This window comes from Bos indicus x Bos taurus, chromosome 25 (genome assembly GCF_003369695.1).
Source record: "Bos indicus x Bos taurus breed Angus x Brahman F1 hybrid chromosome 25, Bos_hybrid_MaternalHap_v2.0, whole genome shotgun sequence".
Classification (NCBI taxonomy): Eukaryota; Metazoa; Chordata; class Mammalia; order Artiodactyla; family Bovidae; genus Bos; species Bos indicus x Bos taurus.
Genome location: NC_040100.1, coordinates 33,038,285 through 33,057,163, shown reverse-complemented (window position 1 = coordinate 33,057,163; position 18,879 = coordinate 33,038,285). Strand labels below are relative to the sequence as shown.

Genomic DNA, 18,879 nt, shown 5'->3' with positions numbered 1-18,879 from the left:
GGATGGACTGGTTGGATCTCTTTGCAGTCCAAGGGACTCTCAAGAGTCTTCTCCAGCACCACAGTTCAAAAGCATCAATTCCTCAGTGCTCAGCTTTCTTTACAGTCCAACTCTTACATCCATACACGACTACTGGAAAAACCATAACCTTGACTAGACGGACCTTTGTTGGCAAAGTAATGTCTCTGCTTTTTAATATGCTAGGTTGGTCATAACTTTTCTTCCAAGGAGTCTTTTAATTTCATGGCTGCAGTCACCATCTGCAGTGATTTTGGAGCCCTCCAAAAATAAAGTCAGCCACTGTTTCCCCACCTATTTGCCATGAAGTGATGGAACCAGATGCCGTGATCTTAGTTTTCTGCCCCATGACAGGTAGTAATTCACTGCTGGGGAAAGAGGGCGGGCAACTTGACACTAGCAAACTAACCCAGTATTGCCAGACCCGATATCTCTGCAGGAAGCTAGAAACCTAGACCTTCTGTGGGAAATCTGAGTTTTAAATGACGGCCACTAATTATGTCAATAAAATGCCGCAGGCTGTGTTTCACAGGGCCTGGGAGCCTCCAACTTGCCACGTCTAAAGGCAGCCAACAGGCCTTCGGGGGACGAGCCTGCTTGATCTCCGAGAAGGAAGGCGGTCAGGGTGAGCACCGTGGAGGCTCCTGTAGCACGGTGGGCTCCTGACTCCCACGGGGATGTCAGCTAAGATTCAGATGCAGGGTGTGTGATGACCTCGGCACTTACTCCTCCTCTTGCAAAGGAAGAAGGGGCTGTGCCCAACGCCAGCTGTTCTCCCGAAGGTTCTCACCTGTGCCTTTCAGATGCCGAGCTCTCCTGGCATCTGACCGAACCAGAGGCATTTAAGAATTAGATGTGATCGCATGGCACTTCCAAACCTGATTGTTCCAGAAGACAAGACTCTGGGGAATCTCTCATACTGTTTTCTTTTGATCACGCCACATGGCATGTGGAACCTTGGTTCCCTGAACTGGGATAAAACCTGTGCCCCCTGCAGTGGAAACGCAGAGTCTTAACCACTAGACCGTCAGGGAAGTCCGCCTCTGATACCTCTTTTTGCCTTATACATTATTGAGGATTTAACTGTCTTAACATAATTTCGCCCCCTTCACCCAAAGATGCATGCATTGCATGCTTAGCTGCTAAATCGTGTCCAACTCTTTGCAACTCCATGGACTGTAGCCCGCCAAGCTCCTCTGTCCATGGAATTTCCCAGGCAAGAATGCTGGAGTGGGGACTTCCCAGGTGGCGCAGTGGATAAGAAAACGCCTGCCAATGCAGAGGACACGGGTTCGATCCCTGGTCCAGGAAGATTCCACATGCTGTGGAGCAACTAAGCCCATGTGCCCAACTACTGAAATCTGCGTACTTTAGGGCCTGCAACAAAGAGTAGCCCCCACTCTGCAACTAGAGAACGCCCTCACGCACCAATGAAGACCCTGCCCAGCCATAAATAGATAAAATTATTTTTAAAAAAAGAATGCTGGAGTGGGTTGCCGTTTCCTCCGCCAGGGGATCTTCCCAACCCAGGGATCAAACCCGAGTCTCCTGCTTGGAGGCAGATTCTTTACCGCTGAGCCACCTGGGAAGCCCTTCACCCAAAGATAAATGAATCCTTTTCCAATGTCCTTTGAGGGCAGAGACCATTTTTATACCCCCAAGAGCACCTGGCTTTAAGATTCTCAGCAAATATTTGTTGTGTTGAACCTTGTAATCAGTCCCTTTGGGCTTACTGGGAACATCTGTCTTTTTTGTAGAACAGTACAGACTTAAAAGGTGTACAGAGGCCCAAGTGTTCACTAATCCAAGGTGAAACCCGGAATTTATGCCTTCAAATAAATCCCCTGCCCACCCACTATTTTTCTTTTTCTGACTGTGGTTTCCTGAAATAAAATGCAGAAAAAATTCCACTTGTTGGAAGGTTCTGCTTTAATTGAGTCCTGGTTAACTGACTGTTTCCTTAACTTGAATGGACGGTACCATTATTGTTGCTGCTGTTGTTTTAAGTATCCAAACCAAGCCCAAAGCAAGCAGAAAAGGACTCCTGTTGTACTTTTAAATAATGCTTTAATCCTGTTTTACATGGGCTGTTCTCTGGACAGCTCTTCAAACCCTCACCCCCTCTCCCTGCAGTCTGCCTAGCCTGGGCCCCGGCTCACCCGTCTCCCTCCGCTAACACAAATGTGAGCTCAGAGATCAGCTTTCACATTCTGAGTTTGGAAGGCTGTAGTTTGAGCCTACCCACCCTTCCCTGATATGGGGTCCCCTGTGCCCTCAGCCTTCTCTCTGGCCACCTCTACAGCCTCGGAGCACATATGAGCCAACAGTCATCTCCACCTCTCAACACCACCAGCTTCCAGCTCCCTGATCCCAGGCACCCACTTGGTGCCCGCGCCTTGACAGGCAAACAGTACAGAGATGCCCGACTGCCAGGGTCCAACCTCTGAGTAGCTCCGCAGCTGTCCCTAAGCTACAGAACTTCTCATTGCCTCAGTCTCTGCTTCTGTAAAATGGGAGGGCCCATGGAAGCCCCTGCCGAGATTATTTGCTTCAAAAGATTAAGTGAAGGTGGCAGGTATACAGTGCCTGAAACACACACCATGCTCAGTTGTTGCGAACAGCTGACAATCTCACACACGCTCAAAACCGTTACCCAAGGAGCCAAACTGTAAAATTCCCCCTCTGACCACACTTTCTCTCTCTCATTCCCCAGGGGCTGACTTTTCATCTCTGCAGGGATCCCCCAAGACTCCTGATCTCCCCCATAATGCCCCAGCCCCTCTGCTGTCACCAAGGAAACTTCCTCATCCTCAACTGTGCGTGCTCCGTCGGTTCGACTCTTTGTGTGACCCCATGGACTATAGTCCATCAGGCTCCTCTGTCCATGGGATTTTCCAGCAAGAATATTGGAGTGGGTTGTCATGCCCTCTTCCAGGGGATCTTCCCAAACCAGGGATCAAATGTGCATCTCCTGCATTGGTAGGTGGGTTCTTTACTGCTTTTACAGAAGTATTTTCTGATCAGTATCCATCCTGCCCCCTCCAACCCAGGACAGAAGCCTGTTATCTCAAGAGGAGGAAGAAGAGAGAATGATAGGTGGTGAAAAGGGAAATGAGATTACCTAAGTCAAGGTCAGGAGGGTCTAGCTGGGCTTTTGTTTAAATTCAAAGCCACTTTCACAGTTCTGGGCCCAGCACACATCTTGTCTCCCCCTGTGGAGGGAAAGCCAGTAGGTTTGCATGATATGTGCTTGAAAGTTACCTGAGGAGGTCTTAAAATGCTCACAAGACTACCCTGGTCCCATGACATGTGGGTTTAGATTTGGAGTGGGGCCTGGACATGATGCTTTCAGGTTCTGGTGCTGGAGAAGACTCTTGAGAGTCCCTTGGACTGCAAGGAAATCCAACCAGTCAGTCTTAAAGGAAATCAACCCTAAATATTCATTGGAAGGACTAATGCTGAAGCTGATGCTCCAATACTTTGGCCACCTGATACGAAGAACCGACTCATTAGAAAAGACCCTGATGCTGGGAGAAATTGAAGGCAGAAGGAGAAAAGGGCGACGGAGGATGAGACAGTTGGATGGCATCACCGAATCAATGAACTTGAACTTAGGCAAATTCCAGGAGATGGTGAGGGACATGGAAGCTTGGCGTGCTGCAGTCCATGGGGTCACAAAGAGTCAGACACAACTTGGCGACTGAACAACAACAAATCGACGTGAACTTTACAAAGGAAAATCACTGCTCTATCCTGGTTTGGGGGCTTCCCTGGTGGCTCAGTGGTAAAGAATCCACCTGCCAATGCAGGGGACGCTGGAGTCATGGGTTCAATCCCTGGGTTGGGAAGATTCCCTGGAGTAGGAAATGGCAACCCATTCCAATGTTCTTGCCTGGAGAATTCCATGGTCAGAGGAGCCTGGTGGGCTATAGTCCATGGTGTCCCAAAGAGTTGGACATGACTTAGCGACTGAGAACATCCTGGACTCACAAACTCCCGTCCAAACTCCACTTCCTGTTTCTGTAAATAAAGTTTTATTTGAACGCAGCCATGCTCACTCATTCTCTGGCAGAGCTGAAAATATCTAACCAGAACTCATGCCAATCCCTGCTCTAGACAGGCAGGAAGAATTTGATGATGAAATTAGGCTCCATTAAAGACAAACCAAAATGAATCAAACTGCCAGTAATGACCTCTCCCCGCTACTTCACCACCTACTTCCAAAGCCATAGGGCAGGAGCTGCCGGAGCGGAAGAAACAATGGATTGTGCTTGAAGTCAGAGCAGTGAAGGCAAGAGCAGTGACTGACACACAAGAGGGCTTGTGACGCTGGAGATGTCCCACATCTTGATCCCTCATGTGCATCTATATAAAAATTCATCCACCTGTACATTTAGGATGAATGCGATTTACCGTATGCGCTGCTGCAGCTGCTTAGTCACCCAGTCATGTCTGACTCTGTGGCCCCATGGACCGTAGCCTACCAGGCTCCTCTAACTGGGCAAGAATGCTGCAGAGGGTTGCCATGCCCTCCTCCAAGGGGTCTACCCAACCCAGGGATCAAACCTGTGTCTCTTACATCTCCTGCACTGGCAGGCAGGTTTTTTCACCATCTGGGAAGCCCTTTAGTCATAACTTCCCCCATTTGGAAGCACCAAGATGTCCTTCAATAAGTGAATGGATACATCATAGTACATCCACACAAAGGAATATTTTATTTTTTGGCACAAAAAAGAAATGAGCTCTCAAGCCATGAAAAGACATGCAGGAACCTTAATGCACGCTACACAGTGAAAGAAGCCAGGCTGAAAAGACGACATACTGTATGGATCTAACTCTATGACATTTTGGAAAAGCCTCAGCTACGGAGACAGGAAAAAGATCAATGGTTGCCAGCGTGTAGAGACAAGGAGGATGAATAGTTGGAGCCCAGGGGATGTTCAGAGCAGTGAAACTGGTCTGTATGACCACTGGTCTGTATCCACCACTGTCATGGTAGATACATGCCATTATACGTTTGTCAAAGCCTACAGAAGGCATCACCGACTCAATGAACATGAGTTTGAGCAAACTCTGGGAGACTGTGAAGGACAAGGAAGCCTGGCGTGCTGCAGTGCATGGGATCGCAAAGAGTCAGACACACTGAGCAGCTAAACAGCAACAAGGGAAGGTACAGTGTCAAGGACGAGCCCTGACAGAAACTGTGGACTTTATCGAACAATGCACTGGTTCATCACAGCAAATGTGTGACGGTACTGCAAGATGATAACCATAGGGGGAACTCTGGGGTGGGGAGGGGCTTCGGGGAACTCTCTGTACTTTTTGCTCAGTTTTTCGGTAAACCTAAAACCACTCTTAAAAATGGTCACAGGTTGGGGGTGGTGCTCTGTCTAGCCAGAGTAAAGTCAGGGGTGGGGTTGGAGAGGACCATGTACCCCAGGCACACACATCCCCTTCCCAGCAAACTTCCTTTTTTTTTAAAGATTTTTTTTTTAATATGGGCCATTTTTAAAGTCTTTATTGAATTCGTTACAATACTGCATGTTTCATGCTTTGGTTTTTTGCCTGAGAGGCGTGTGGGATCTCAGCTTCCCAACCAGGAATCGAACCCATACCCTCTGCAATGGAAGGTGAAGTCTTAACCACTGGACTGCCAGGGAAGTCCCCCTACAAACTTCTAAAGCACATTCAAACTGGGGGCAAAAGTTTGATTTCATTGTCCATTCCACAGTGATTTAATAGTTTCTTTAAAAGTTGCCCTTTATTAGTTAAAATACTTTGAAAACTAATTCTTTATCAAACATCCAATTTTAAATACTCCAGTTCAGTTCAGTTGCTCAGTCACGTCCGACTCTTTTCGACCCATGAATCGCAGCACGCCAGGCCTCCCTGTCCATCACCAACTCCCGGAGTTCACTCAGACTCTCGTCCATCGAGTCAGTGATGCCATCCAGCCATCTCATCCTCTGTCATCCCCTTCTCCTCTTGCCCCCAATCCCTCCCAGCATCAGAGTCTTTTCCAACGAGTCAACTCTTCGCATGAGGTGGCCAAAGTACTGGAGTTTCAGCTTTAGCATCATTCCTTCCAAAGAAATCCCAGCGCTGATCTCCTTCAGAATGGACTGGTTGGATCTCCTTGCAGTCCAAGGGACTGATCTCAAGAGTCTTCTCCAACACCACAGTTCAAAAGCATCAATTCTATCATCTTTCAAATACTCTGAAAAGCCTTCTGCTTTTCACTGTGGCAAAGGTCTGAGGAAAGACAGTATCTTTTCTCCTTCCTTTACTTTGCTACAAAAATAGCATCTGAAATGATGTCTAGAATTTGCTCCAAAATAATCTGGGGGCGGGGAGTGGGCGGAGGTAAAGATGAAATAGTCTGGCCACGTGTTGATCATGACTGAAGCTGAGTAATGGGAACACCGGGGGCATTGTTCTCTGTACTTTTATGTAAATCTGAATTAAAAAATAGAAAAATAAAGAAATCATCAGAGGTAGACTCGACTTTGCATCGAGCCAAGGCACGTTTCAGAAGAAAAAGAATAAAAGGTCTATAGGTTGCTATTCTGGGGGCCATCTGTGGTCAAAAAAAAAAAAATCATACCTAAAAATCCCCAGTTGAGTAACTGGCTGCTACAGCTGGATGCATAAGGAAAATTCCAGAAAATAGGTCTGTCCTTCTGGGCTTACCAGTTCCTCTGCAAAAAAGAAAGGCAACCCCTCTCTATAGAGTAAAAATGCCCACCCACCTCCAAACTGGACAGTCAGTACAGTGAAAGACAGAAAGCCTTGATCCACACTCACGCTCCAACCTTTCTGTGTACATGGTTCTGGACAGGGCATTAAACCCGCTCAGAGCCTCGGTTTACTCATCTGTAAAATGGGAGAATAGCATTTAACCTCAGATGGCCAAGGCTTCTAGGAGGAAAAACACCTACGGTGCCAGACCAGAGGGGGACATGTTGTTAATATCACTCTACATATTGTTTGATTCATTCATGGTCAAAATTTTTGAGAATGGGAGAAAGTGAGAAAAAGCCTTGGCCGGTCATGATCCTTTCGGATGCTTTCCATTGGATGCTCTTTCCTCATTGTTGAAAAGAAGCAGGATGCTACTCTGTATTTCTTCAGCCCTGACACCCACTTAGAGTCAGGTGGCTCTCACACTAACAGCAGCGTGTCGCCAGGAAGATGTGGCAGGGAAGGGGACCCCAGAGAGTGATGACTAAGACCATATCCACCTGTTCCCTTCCCCTCGTGCCCTGGAGTATGTTAGCAAGGCAGGATCAGTGGCCTACCCCAGGCTTCCTGAGCCCAAATCTTCATTTTAACGAGATCTGCATGCTCGTTGCCATCCAGGAGTCCTCCTTTGTTCTATTTTCAAGATAAACTCAGTCATGAGGACAAAGAGGGAGGAAGGAACCCACACTTAAAAAAGCCTTGCTAACCCAGCAGGTGAGCCGTGGGGGCTAGACGGACTTTTCTAGAATGCTCCAGATGCAACATTAGTGCCATCACCCTTCAGACTCCAACTTCTTGTTTCAGATGACAGCACATCCTCATCCTCGCCCAACATCTGGGCCAGGAAGGCAGGCCTGGGGCTGCTGGGATGTCTCAACAGATGCTGGTTGCTAAGCGCTCAGAGTTTTGATTCAAAGGTCAGCACGACAGAGATCTGAGTATGGAAGTGAATAAAAGAACAGACTTCCCTCTGGCCGCCACAGTTTTCCCCTCTAGTTTCTGTTCTTTATTTCTTTTTAAAGAGACATCCCATCTCTATCAGCTGGGTATAGTGGTTGAGTTGCTAAGTTGTGTCCCACTCTTTGTGACCGCATGGACTGTAGCCCACCAGGCTCCTCTGTCCATGGGATTCTCCAGGCAAGAAGACTGGAGTGGGTTGCCATGCCCTTCTCCAATCAGCTGGGTATGCAGAGCTGCAAAATGCTGGGCAAAGGGAACCCCCAGAGATGGTTCAGCAGGCCCCTGGCCGCTCAGCCCTGGCTGGGCCCTCTTCGGGGACCCGAGCTTCTCCTCGAGGGCTCCAGGGGTGATTCTTCCCCACGGACTCTAGCTACCGCCCACTCCCTGCCGCTGCTGCTGTGCAAACCATGGACCAGATTCCTTAAAGACCCAGCATTTTCAAATGAAACGGGAACACAGAAGAGCCGAAAACAAGCCTTCAAACAAAACCTTGCACACGAAGTTTCACAGAGGCAACGTTCACAGTCACCACGAGGCGGAAGCGGCCCAAAAGTCCATCAATGGACTCTCCGTGCAATGGGGTGTCACTCAGCCACGAAAAGGAATGGATCATGGAAACCTGCTCCAGTGTGGGCGAACCTCGACAACCTTAGGCTCAGTGAAAGAGGCCAGACACAAACACACAGATACTGTAAGATTTCACTTATGTAAGCTACCCGGAAGAGGCAAATTCATAGAGACAGAAAGCAGAATATAGGGTCCCGGTGGCTGGAGGGAGGAGGAAATGGGAGTTGATTGCTTCACATTCACAGGATCTCCATGTGGGGAGTTGAAGGGGTTCTAGAGGCGGATGGTGGTCACAGTGACACAACAGTCTGAACGGACTTACTGCCACCGACTTGAGATGCTTAAAATGGTAGATTTTTTTGTCATGCATATTTAACAACTGAGAAAAAAAAATGAAAAAATTATTGAGTACTATCGATGCATGCAACCACACGGAGGAACCATGGAAACATACTAAGTGAAAAAAGTCAGACATGACAGGTCCCATAGTGCAGGATTCCATTCTTGTGAAAAGTCCAGAACAGGCCAACTCACAGAGACGGAAAGCAGGTAAGCGGTTATCAGAGGACAGAGAGTGACTGCTTCATGGCTATGGGGTTGCCATTTGGGGTGATGAAATTATTCTGGAATGAGACAGTTAGGATGGCTGCATAGTATTGTCAGCATCCTAAATGCCACCGAATCATTATTATTTTTTTAATATTTATTATTTATTTGGCTGTGCCAAGTCTTCATTGTAGATTCTGAGATCTAGTTCTCTGACCAGGGATGGAACTCGGGCCTCCTACACTGGGAGCTCCGACGCAGCCACCGGACCACCAGGGAAGCCCGAATCATTCACTCCCAAATGGTTAAAACGGTCAATCTGATGTTATGTGTTATTTTACAAGTTAAAAGGGAGAAGAAATTGGGGTGGGGAGGAAGAGAGAGATGCTGCCTTCATCAGCTCTCCTTTGGAGGGCAGGCGAGGTGAGTAGAGAGAGTCCTGGGTACAAGTTCAGAGACAAATTCATAGATTCAAATCTCAGCTCCACCCCTGAGGACCTGTGTGACCTTGAGTAAGTGACTTAACCTCTCCGTGTGTCCCAGTTTCCTCATCTGTAAAATGGGATAAGAGTCAGGACTACTGAATTGCACAAACCAGGAGACGTCGTTCAATCATTGTTAGTGTGAATCGTGTTCTCTGGAGTAAAAAGTACCAACTGCACGGAGCTGCCAAGAAGATTACGTGAGAATCACAGGCAAAGAAGGACTCAGTATACTGCCTGGTTCAATAATGAGTTCAATACCCGCTCTTATCAGAAATAACTGTGCATTTGCCCTGGGGGCTAATCATTCCTGTTATACTATTGCATGACACAGTGCTTTTCCACATGCACACCACCTGGCTCTCTCGCTTTTTTTTTTTTTTTTTCCTTTTTAAGGCTTGTGGGATCTTAGTTCCCCGACCAGGGACTGAGCCCGGGTCCTCAGCAGTGAAAGCATAGCATCTTGGTCACTGGACCGCCACCACCTGGCTCGCTTGTTAAATGCAGACTCTGATTCAGGAGGTCTGGGTGGGGCCCAGGAGTCTGCGTTTTAATGAGCACCCAGGTGATGCTGATGCTGCTAGTCCATGGACCACCCTCAGAGTAGCAGGGCTGCTAGAACAAAACACAGCAAACTGGGTAACACCAAGATCATGTTGTCTTAAAACCCATCATTTCATTGTGCTCAAAAAAAAAAAAAAAAAGCAAAACAAACACCAAAATCTCTGTCTCTGCAGGCTTGGTTCCTTCTGGAGACTCTAGGAGAAAACCCATCCCAGTCCCCCTCTCCTATCTTCTGATGTCAGCTGGCACCCTTGGGATTTCTTGGCTTGTACCTCCATCACTTCAGCCTCTGCCTGCGTTGTTGCGTGGCCTCCTTCATGTGTCTGTCTTCACACAGCTGCCTTCTTTCAAGGACACTAATCATATGGGACTAGGGCCCCAGCCTACTCCAGGATGCCCTCATCTTAGCTAATCACATCTGCAAAGACCCTATTGCCAAGTGAGGTCACATTTGAGGAAACCCACATGTATCTCTTGGGAAGGATATAAATTTTTCAACCCACAACATCTACCTGGGGATAAATGAGCCCAGAGACAAGCAAGGCTGAAAAGGGACAGAGCGCCGCTCTGCAGTTGAGGGGTCAGAAGCTCAGGGAGTCTTGAAGCAAATTGCCCCTGGCCTGGAGCAAAGAAGCAGCAAAGAAGCTGCAAATCTACACATGCTCAGCTCTTCAGCTGCAGGCCTTGGAGGAACCATCTGCCCAAGGAAGGGTGGAAGGGTCATCTCTTCTGATTTGCACAAAGGTGCCCTACAGGCTAGCAGCTGCTCTGAGGGGCAGAATCCGCCCAGAGTTTCATCTGTCAGTTTCCACCTGTCAGCTGTCTCGCAGAGACTCATGGAGCAAGTGAAAGGGGACACAGGCTTGGTGACAATAGTGAGTCCCCAAAATACATCCACTAAGAGATGCTATTAATATCAGCCCTGCCTGATGCACTCCCTGGTCATAGAGCCGGAGAGCTGGCGCAGGAAACAAACCCAGACTGTGGCTTCTAAACTCCCTTCTCCAAAGGAGCCAGAGCTCCCTGGAGAAGTGATGCCTCCAGGCACAGATGGAGAAATGAATAAGAAATGAATACGGGATCGGAACATCCCAGATCACAAGGAAGCTGTCAAAGACTGTGAGAGCCAGATCAAAACATTCAGAGGCCAACGGGTAGACACTCCCATTGGCCAAAGATGGGAGAACCTGAACAGCAATAAAAATGTCTGAATCCGTGAGTCATGTGATACTTATGCAAAACCCTCAGTGGTCACTTATGGGGGATGCTGGGGAGCAAAACTCATCGCTTGGAAAATGGAAAAATGAAGGGCAAGAATGGAGCATTTATTATGCCTTTTCTCTGTACAGTATATCCTGCAATTTATTTGAAGAGGGGAAGTTTCTCTTTCTAGATTACTTCAGCTCACAGATGGAGATGGAATGATAGTGTGCTTAGAATGTCACCATGCTGCAGCCCCCAACGCATTCATTCATGAGCAGCTGCTGAGGACAACCAGGCATTAGAAGCCCCCAACGGAAGAACTCATAGCTCAGCTGGTAAAGAATCCACCTGCAATGCAGGAGACCCCAGTCCAATTCCTGAGTCGGGAAGATCCCCTGGAGAAGGGATAGGCTACCCACTCCAGTATTCTTGGTCTTCCCTTGTGGCTTAGCTGGTAAAGAATCTGCCTGCAATGTGGGAGACATGGGTTCCATCCCTGGGTTGGGAAGATCCCCTGGAGGAGGGCATGGCTTTCCACTCCAGAATTCTAGCCTAGAGAATCTTCATGGACAGAGGATCCTGGCGGGCTACACTCCATGGGGTTGCAAAGAGTTGGTCACAACTGAGCGACTCTTCATCATTATCCCTAGTCCAAGAGAGTATGTCAGAGGCTTGGAGTCAGTTGGCTGACTGTTCCTTTGCACTTTGTAAAGTATTTTACTATCCTGAGGAGAGAGACATCTGTATTACAATGCTAGGAAAAATGTGAGGATCCATTAACACAATCTGTGGCTGTTTCTGAGTCATTCTGAAAGCCTCCTTACTCCCGTAATGAGTGAGGAGTGAGTCATCGGCCATGGAACACCCAAGGCTGAGCCCCTGTGTAAAGAGAATTTCCTTCGGGCTGGAGTAGGGCCAGCCCCAGGCCATTCCCCTTGGATTCCAACCCGAAGTTACTGAGCCAGTCTTGATTAAGGAGATGTCATCAGCATCACTTGCCAGAATATATGGCTGAGCCTTGCATCACCACCTGCTATTGTTGTTTAGTCGCTGAGTCCAACTCTGTTGGAGCCCCGTGGACTGTAGCCCACCAGGCTCCTCTGTCCCTGGGATTTCCCAGGCAAGAACACTGGAGTGGGTGGCCATTTCCGTCTCCAGGGGATCTTCTCAACCCAGGGATTGAACCCACATCTCCCACATTGCAGGTGGATTCTTTACCGCTAAGCCACCAGGGAAGCCCATTATCAATACCTACCCATAACACACACGCGTGCACACACACACACACCACTCCCTACTTAATCCAGAAATAGATGCCAAGTCACTCAGAGCAGAATCACATTGCAGAAGCCTGTCACACCCATCTCAACACCTACTGATTCAGCACCTTTGGGAATGGAGGTCCTGAAGATTGGGTCCTTTGTTTGCTGAGTTCACTGGGGATGCTGATAAGAGCTGACATCCCTTGGGAATGCAGGCCCAGGGACAGGCGTCACTGTCCAATCTCAGAAGTCCCAGCAGGTGGCAGAATTGGGACAACGGTCAATTTAAGCCAAGTTCCCCATGTGTGTCCCTGGAGTCCAGCCAGTCTGGGCGGCCAGCATCTTTCACCCTGGCCCCTTCACCAGCCTCCTAACATCTTTCTGCTACCCTTCTTGCCCTACAGGCCACTTGATAGTCACCGGGAGCATTATCAAGGGTCAGTCAGATCATGCCTCTCCCCTGCTCAAATCCCTCCAAAGACTGCCCATCAAAGCAGAGCAATTCCAATTTCCCATCAGAATTTTCAAAGCCCCCGCAGCTCTTCCGTAACAAATCTCCAACTGCCTCCTCCTCCCACTTCCCCACTTGCTACACCCTGGCCTGGTTCCAACCATCCCTAGACTATGCTCCCACCCCGGGGCCTTTGCACTTGCTCTTCCCTCTGCCAGAAGTCTCTTCCTGTGCATCTTCCCATGCCTGGCTCCTCCTCCACATTTTGGTCTCAGTCCAAATGCCCCTTCTCAGGCCTTCTCTGAGCCCTCTAGAATCTAAACGGGCCGCCTGGACCTGGCCCCCTTTCTCATGGCACTTACCCCCTCTGATGTTACTTTGTGTAGATATTCACTGATACATTCACTGTCTCTTCCCAATTAAAACGTCAGGTCCACGAGGACAGGGACCATGCCCATCTAGTTTTCTCTGCAGTCCTTAGAACAGTGCTAGGCACACGAAGGTCCTTGAAAGGTGTTCTTGACTTAACGAATAAATGAGTGAGTGAAAGAATAAATCAGTGGCTCTCAAATGGGAGGTGATTTGGGGTCCCTTGCCAGCAGCGTCTGGAAATGTTTTTGGTTGCTGCAACTAGGGGACTGCTTCTGGAATCTAGTGGATAGAGGCCAGAGATGCCGCTAAACATCCTAGCGTGCACAGGACAGTCCCTGCCACAAACAATGTCCAGCCCCAAATGTCAATAGTGTCAACTGTGGAATAAATGAATGATGAGTTAAACCCTCCTGGTCCACATGGTCAAGCTTGGAACATCAAGGAACCAACGTCCGACCACCACCTCCTCCTGGTTCCCGATGCCTTCCTCAACTGTGTGAGTTATGGTTCAGAAGAAATGTCCCTTGGGTGACTATATTGTTGGCGTTGCTTATGTAATCAATTTCATGTTAACAAGAAACATAAAGAAGGGGAACTAAAGGAGATGGAGACGTAAGGGGTTAATTTCAAAACATGTAATTCTGTGTCCTAATCAAAGAGAACTGAAATTTGTCTAGTTCCTTGATTCTGTGGGTTATTTTCCTTGGTAATCGTGAACCTTCCTTAAAATTAAACAATCAGCCTTTTGTGAGACCTACTTATGTGTCATTATTTCTGTATTTTTTAAAATAGATTTTAGAGTGGGGACAGGGGCAGAGTGATTTGTTGCACATACAGAGGTCTGGGTGAGGGGTCCTCACTAATTGAGGCAATCAGATTTTCTAACAACAAAGAAAAAACAAAATTATTCTTCTCATCTGTGTGTTGTAGCACAATGTGTGTGGAACAATCAGAGATGTACCTGTTTTGATTTCTGGGAATAGTGGACAGCCACTGAGGCATATCTGTACCATCACCTGCCCGCTTCCTTCCTTGTCCTGCCACACCATCAGCTTCTCAGGGGTCAATGTCAAATACAGAGGTCTCAAGCATGCTCTGCGTCCCCTTAAATACAAATTTAATTTCCCTAAATCCAAACCCCAGAGACAGCAAGAGAATAATGAAAACAGCGTTCTCAACCAGGGGCAATTCTGCCCCAAGGCCACATCACTTGGCAGAGTCTGGAGTCATCTTTGGTTGTCACAACTGGGTGGGGGGGCAGCATTACTGGCATCAACTGGGTACTGTCCAGGGAGGCTGCTAAAATCCTGCAACACACAGGACAGCCCCTACAAAGAACCAGCCAGTCCCAAGTATCCACTCCAGTGTTCTTGCTGGGAAAATCCGATGAACAGAGAAGCCTGCAGGCTACAGTCCACAGGGTCGCAAGACACAGTTGAGTGACTACTGAGCACACATGTGTATCAGTGCCAAGGGCTGAGAAAGCCTGCTCTGCCAAAAAGGGGCAACTCCACACTCTCATCTACACAAGGAAAATACGAAGGACTCCCTGGAGGAAGCAGATGATGAAAAGCCTGAGAATGCTGATCCCAGGGCAGTGCCTGTCCCCAGGGATCCCCACCTGCATGAACACCTGCTCCCCGAAGCACAGCCTAACCTAAGATGCCACTCCAGAGCCAGATCTAATGGTTCAAATCCCCACCTTGCAACTGCACAGCTGTGTGACCTCAGCTCGGGCCAATCCCTCAACTCTTTCCTTCAATTTCTTTCATCTTGAAATTAATTTTTTTAAAAATCACAGTATCAACTTCATAGGCTTGTGAAAAAGTGAAAGTTGCTCATTCGTATCCAACTCTTTGGGACCCCTGGACTGTAGCCCACCAGGCTCCTCTGTCGTGGAATTCTCCAGCCAAGAATACTGGAGTGGGTTGCCATTTTCCTTTTGCAGGGGATCTTCCTGACCCAGGGATCGAACCTGGGTCTCCTGCATTGTAGACATTCTTTACCATCTAAGCCACCAGGGAAGCCCTCATAGGTTTGTAATACAGCTTAAATGAATATTATGAGTAAAACACTGAGAATAGTGCCCACGATAGTAAGTGTTTGCTATTATTTTTCACTCAATCTAACTTCCCCTTAAAAGCAGCCAAGAATTTCATCTGGAGCTCGTTTTGAGGAACAGCTTTGCGTGTCTGTCATGGAAAGATGAATGGACAGTGGGACACTTCTTGAAAGACAAAACATTATCCTACTTGACAGGCTAGGTGCGGATTTTGATTCCATGTGATTTCTGCCTTGGGTCCCGGCCCCACCAACAGGGAACTCCCAATGGTGCCTGAGACCAGAGGGTAGTGGTCTCCTCAATTTAAGGTCCATTGGGCTGAACGAGGACCAACCACGGAACACTGACCAAACCCCACCAGCAAACCAGCCCTGACAACTGAGACCATCCTCAGATCCAATAACTCTGCCTGGAGCAAGAGGACATCATCCCACTTTGGATGGGAATCCATTGGAAATCACAACATGTGGGTCCAAATGAATTTTGTGAAGACAGTGCTTTGAAAGCATAAACCAAACTTTCCATCCGAGGGACAGTCCCCAGCTCCAGGGACAATCCCAGCGTGACATCCTGTTGCAACTGAGGCTCCACCCCAGCCCTGCCCAGAGTCAGGATACCAAGTCACACTTATGATCAGAGAATAGGTACCATTTATATGTGACTGCAGCCATGAACGGAGAAGGCAATGGCACCCCACTCCAGTACTCTTGCCTGGAAAACCCCATGGACAGAGGAGCCTGGTAGGCTGCAGTCCATGGGGTCGAGAAGAGTTGGACACGACTGAGCGACTTCACTTTCACTTTTCACTTTCCTGCATTGGAGAAGGAAATGGCAACCCACTCCAGTGTTCTTGCCTGAAGAATCCCAGGGACGGGGGAGCCTGGTGGGCTGCCGTCTATGGGGTCTCATGGAGTCGGACACGACTGAAGCCACTTAGCAGCAGCAGCAGCAGCAGCCATGAAATTAAAAGACGCTTACTCCTTGGAAGGAAAGTTATGACCAACCTAGATAGCATATTCAAAAGCAGAGACACTACTTTGCCAACAAAGGTCCGTCTAGTCAAGGCTATGCTTTTTCCAGTGGTCATGTATGGATGTGAGAGTTGGACTGTGACGAAAGCTGAGTGCCGAAGAACTGATGCTTTTGAACTGTGGTGTTGGAGAAGACTCTTGAGAGTCCCTTGGACTGCAAGGAGATCCAACCAGTCCATTCTGAAGATCAGCCCTGGGATTTCTTTGGAGGGAATGATGCTGAAGCTGAAACTCCAGTACTTTGGCCACCTCATGTGAAGAGTTTTGACTCATTGGAAAAGACTCTGATGCTGGGACGGATTGGGGGCAGGAGGAGAAGGGGACGACAGAGGATGAGATGGCTGGATGGCATCACCGACTCAATGGACGTGAGTCTGAGTGAACTCCTGGAGTTGGTGATGGACAGGGAGGCCTGATGTGCTGCGATTCATGGGGTCGCAAAGAGTCGGACACGACTGAGCGACTGAACTGAACTGACCCGCTGGCCTCGTTACATATACTTTCTTCACCCAATTGTGTCCTCCTCACACAGCCTGTGATACAGCTAACCTCATCTCCATTTTACAGATGAGAAAATAAGAGAAGGGAGCTGCAGAGTCCCTCCATGAGATGAAGATACTGTGTCTCTGACTTGTTTCCTTCTAGAGAACCAAATAAACAGGTATGTGTATGTGTGTACGCTCAGTTGTGTCAGACTCTTTGTGACCCCATGGACTGTAGCCCTCCAGGCTCCTCTGTCCATGGAATTTTCCAGGCAAGAATACTGGAGTGGGCCATTTCCTACTTCAGGGGATTTTCCTGACACAGGGATCAAACCCATGTCTCTTGCATCTCCTGCATTGGGAGGTAAATTCTTTATCACTTCGCCACCATATATGAAAGCCTATTTATGTCTTGTGAGGCTGCCTGCCAAGTCAAACCCACAACCACAGTTAGTTGGCTGGGGAATGGTGGAGCCAGGACCCAATCCTGGGACTGTCTGAACTTGCGTCCAGGCTCCTCCTGTTCCTCAAGGCCGCTGGAAGCCCAGAATACTCACTAAAAGTTGGTCTGCAACACAGCATGACTAAAACATAGTTACCATTTGGCCAAGCAGTTTGGCTTCTAGGTTGTTGCCCAAGAGAACTGAAAACATATATTCAAACATAAACTTGTACCTGAATGTTCATACGTGTGTGCGAGTGTGTGTGCATGTGTGCACGCTCAGTCGTTCAGTCGTGTCCAACTCTTTACAACCCCCTGAACTGTGGCCTTCCAGACTCCTCTGTCCATGGGATTCTCCAGGCAAGAATACTGTAGTGGGTTGCAATTTCCTCCTCCAGGGGATCTTCCTGACCCAGGGCTCGAACCCGCATCTACTGTATTGGCAGGTGGATCCTTTACTACTGAGCCACCTGGAAGGCTCCCATGTGAGTGTTCACAGCGTTATTCATAAGAACCAAGAGAGCAGAGACAACTCAAGTGCCCATCGACTGATGAAGGATAAAGAAAATGTACTCTAGCCAGACAATGAAATATGATTCAGCCAGAAAAAGCAGTGAAGGACATGCCAAAACATGGATGAACCTTGAAAACACGATGCTCAGTGAAAGAAGCCAGATAAAAGGCCACATACTGTATGGTCCCATTTCTGTGAAGTGTCCAAAGTGAGCAAATTCAAAGGGATGGAAAGTAGATTCGTGGTTTCCAGGGGCTGGGGGAGGGGAGAGATGGGACGTGACTGCTTGAAGGGTCCAGGACTCCCATCCAGGGCGATGAAAAATCCTGGGACAAGACAGGATTGTGGATATACTAAAAACCACACTGAATTGTATAAACTGTGAGTTTATGATATGTGAACGTTTCAGTAAAAACGTATACCATACACACAACATGATACCAAAAGCAAAGACAGCAAAAGTAAAAATCATAACTGAAACTACATAAAATTTAAAAACTTTTGCTCACTGCAGGACAACCATCGACAGATTGGAAAGGTAACCAGTGAAATGGGAGAAAACATTTGCAAATCATACATTTCATAAGAGCTTATGGGATTTTCCAGGCAATAGTACTGGAGTGGATTGCCATTTCCTTCTCCAGGGGATCTTCCCGACCCAGGGATCAAACCCAGGTCTCCCGCACTGTAGACAGACGCTTTACCGTCTAAGCCACCAGGGAAGTCCCTAATATCCAGAATATATTAAAAAAAAAAACGCAACAACTGAACAACAACAAAAAACCCAATAACCCATTAAAGAACAGGCAAAGGACTTTGGACAGACATTTCTCCAAACATGATGTGCAAGTTGCAAACGTGCACACAAGAAGCAGCTCAACATCACTAATCATCAGGGAGAGGCAGTCAAATCTATAATAAGATACCAGCTTGCACGCTACTCTGAAAAAAAAAAAAAAAAACAGAAAATAACAATTGCTGATGAGGATGTAGAGAAATTGGAAACCTGTGCATTGCTGGTGGGATCATAAAATGCTTCAAGTGTTATGGAAAATAGTATGAAAGTTCCTCAAAAAGTTAAAACCAGAATTACCATATGACCCAACAAGCCCACTTCTGGGTATTTATTAAGACTTGAAAGCAGGGTCTTGAAGAGATATTTGTACATCCATGTTCATTGCA

At 47.8% G+C, this 18,879-nt stretch overlaps 1 protein-coding gene across 3 annotated transcripts in view; it reads right to left on the bottom strand.

Annotated features, from left to right (window-relative positions):
- Positions 1-18,879, bottom strand: part of TVP23A (trans-golgi network vesicle protein 23 homolog A) — a 43,858-nt gene that overhangs the window by 6,612 nt on the left and 18,367 nt on the right. The window contains exon 2 of one of the 3 annotated variants that reach the window (XM_027526952.1): positions 6,768-6,891. The exons of the other annotated variants lie outside the window; for them this stretch is intronic. Coding sequence (XP_027382753.1) covers positions 6,768-6,844 — 77 coding nt within the window. The 5' untranslated portion in view covers positions 6,845-6,891. The remainder of the gene's footprint in view (positions 1-6,767; positions 6,892-18,879) is intronic. 3 annotated transcript variants of the gene reach the window in all.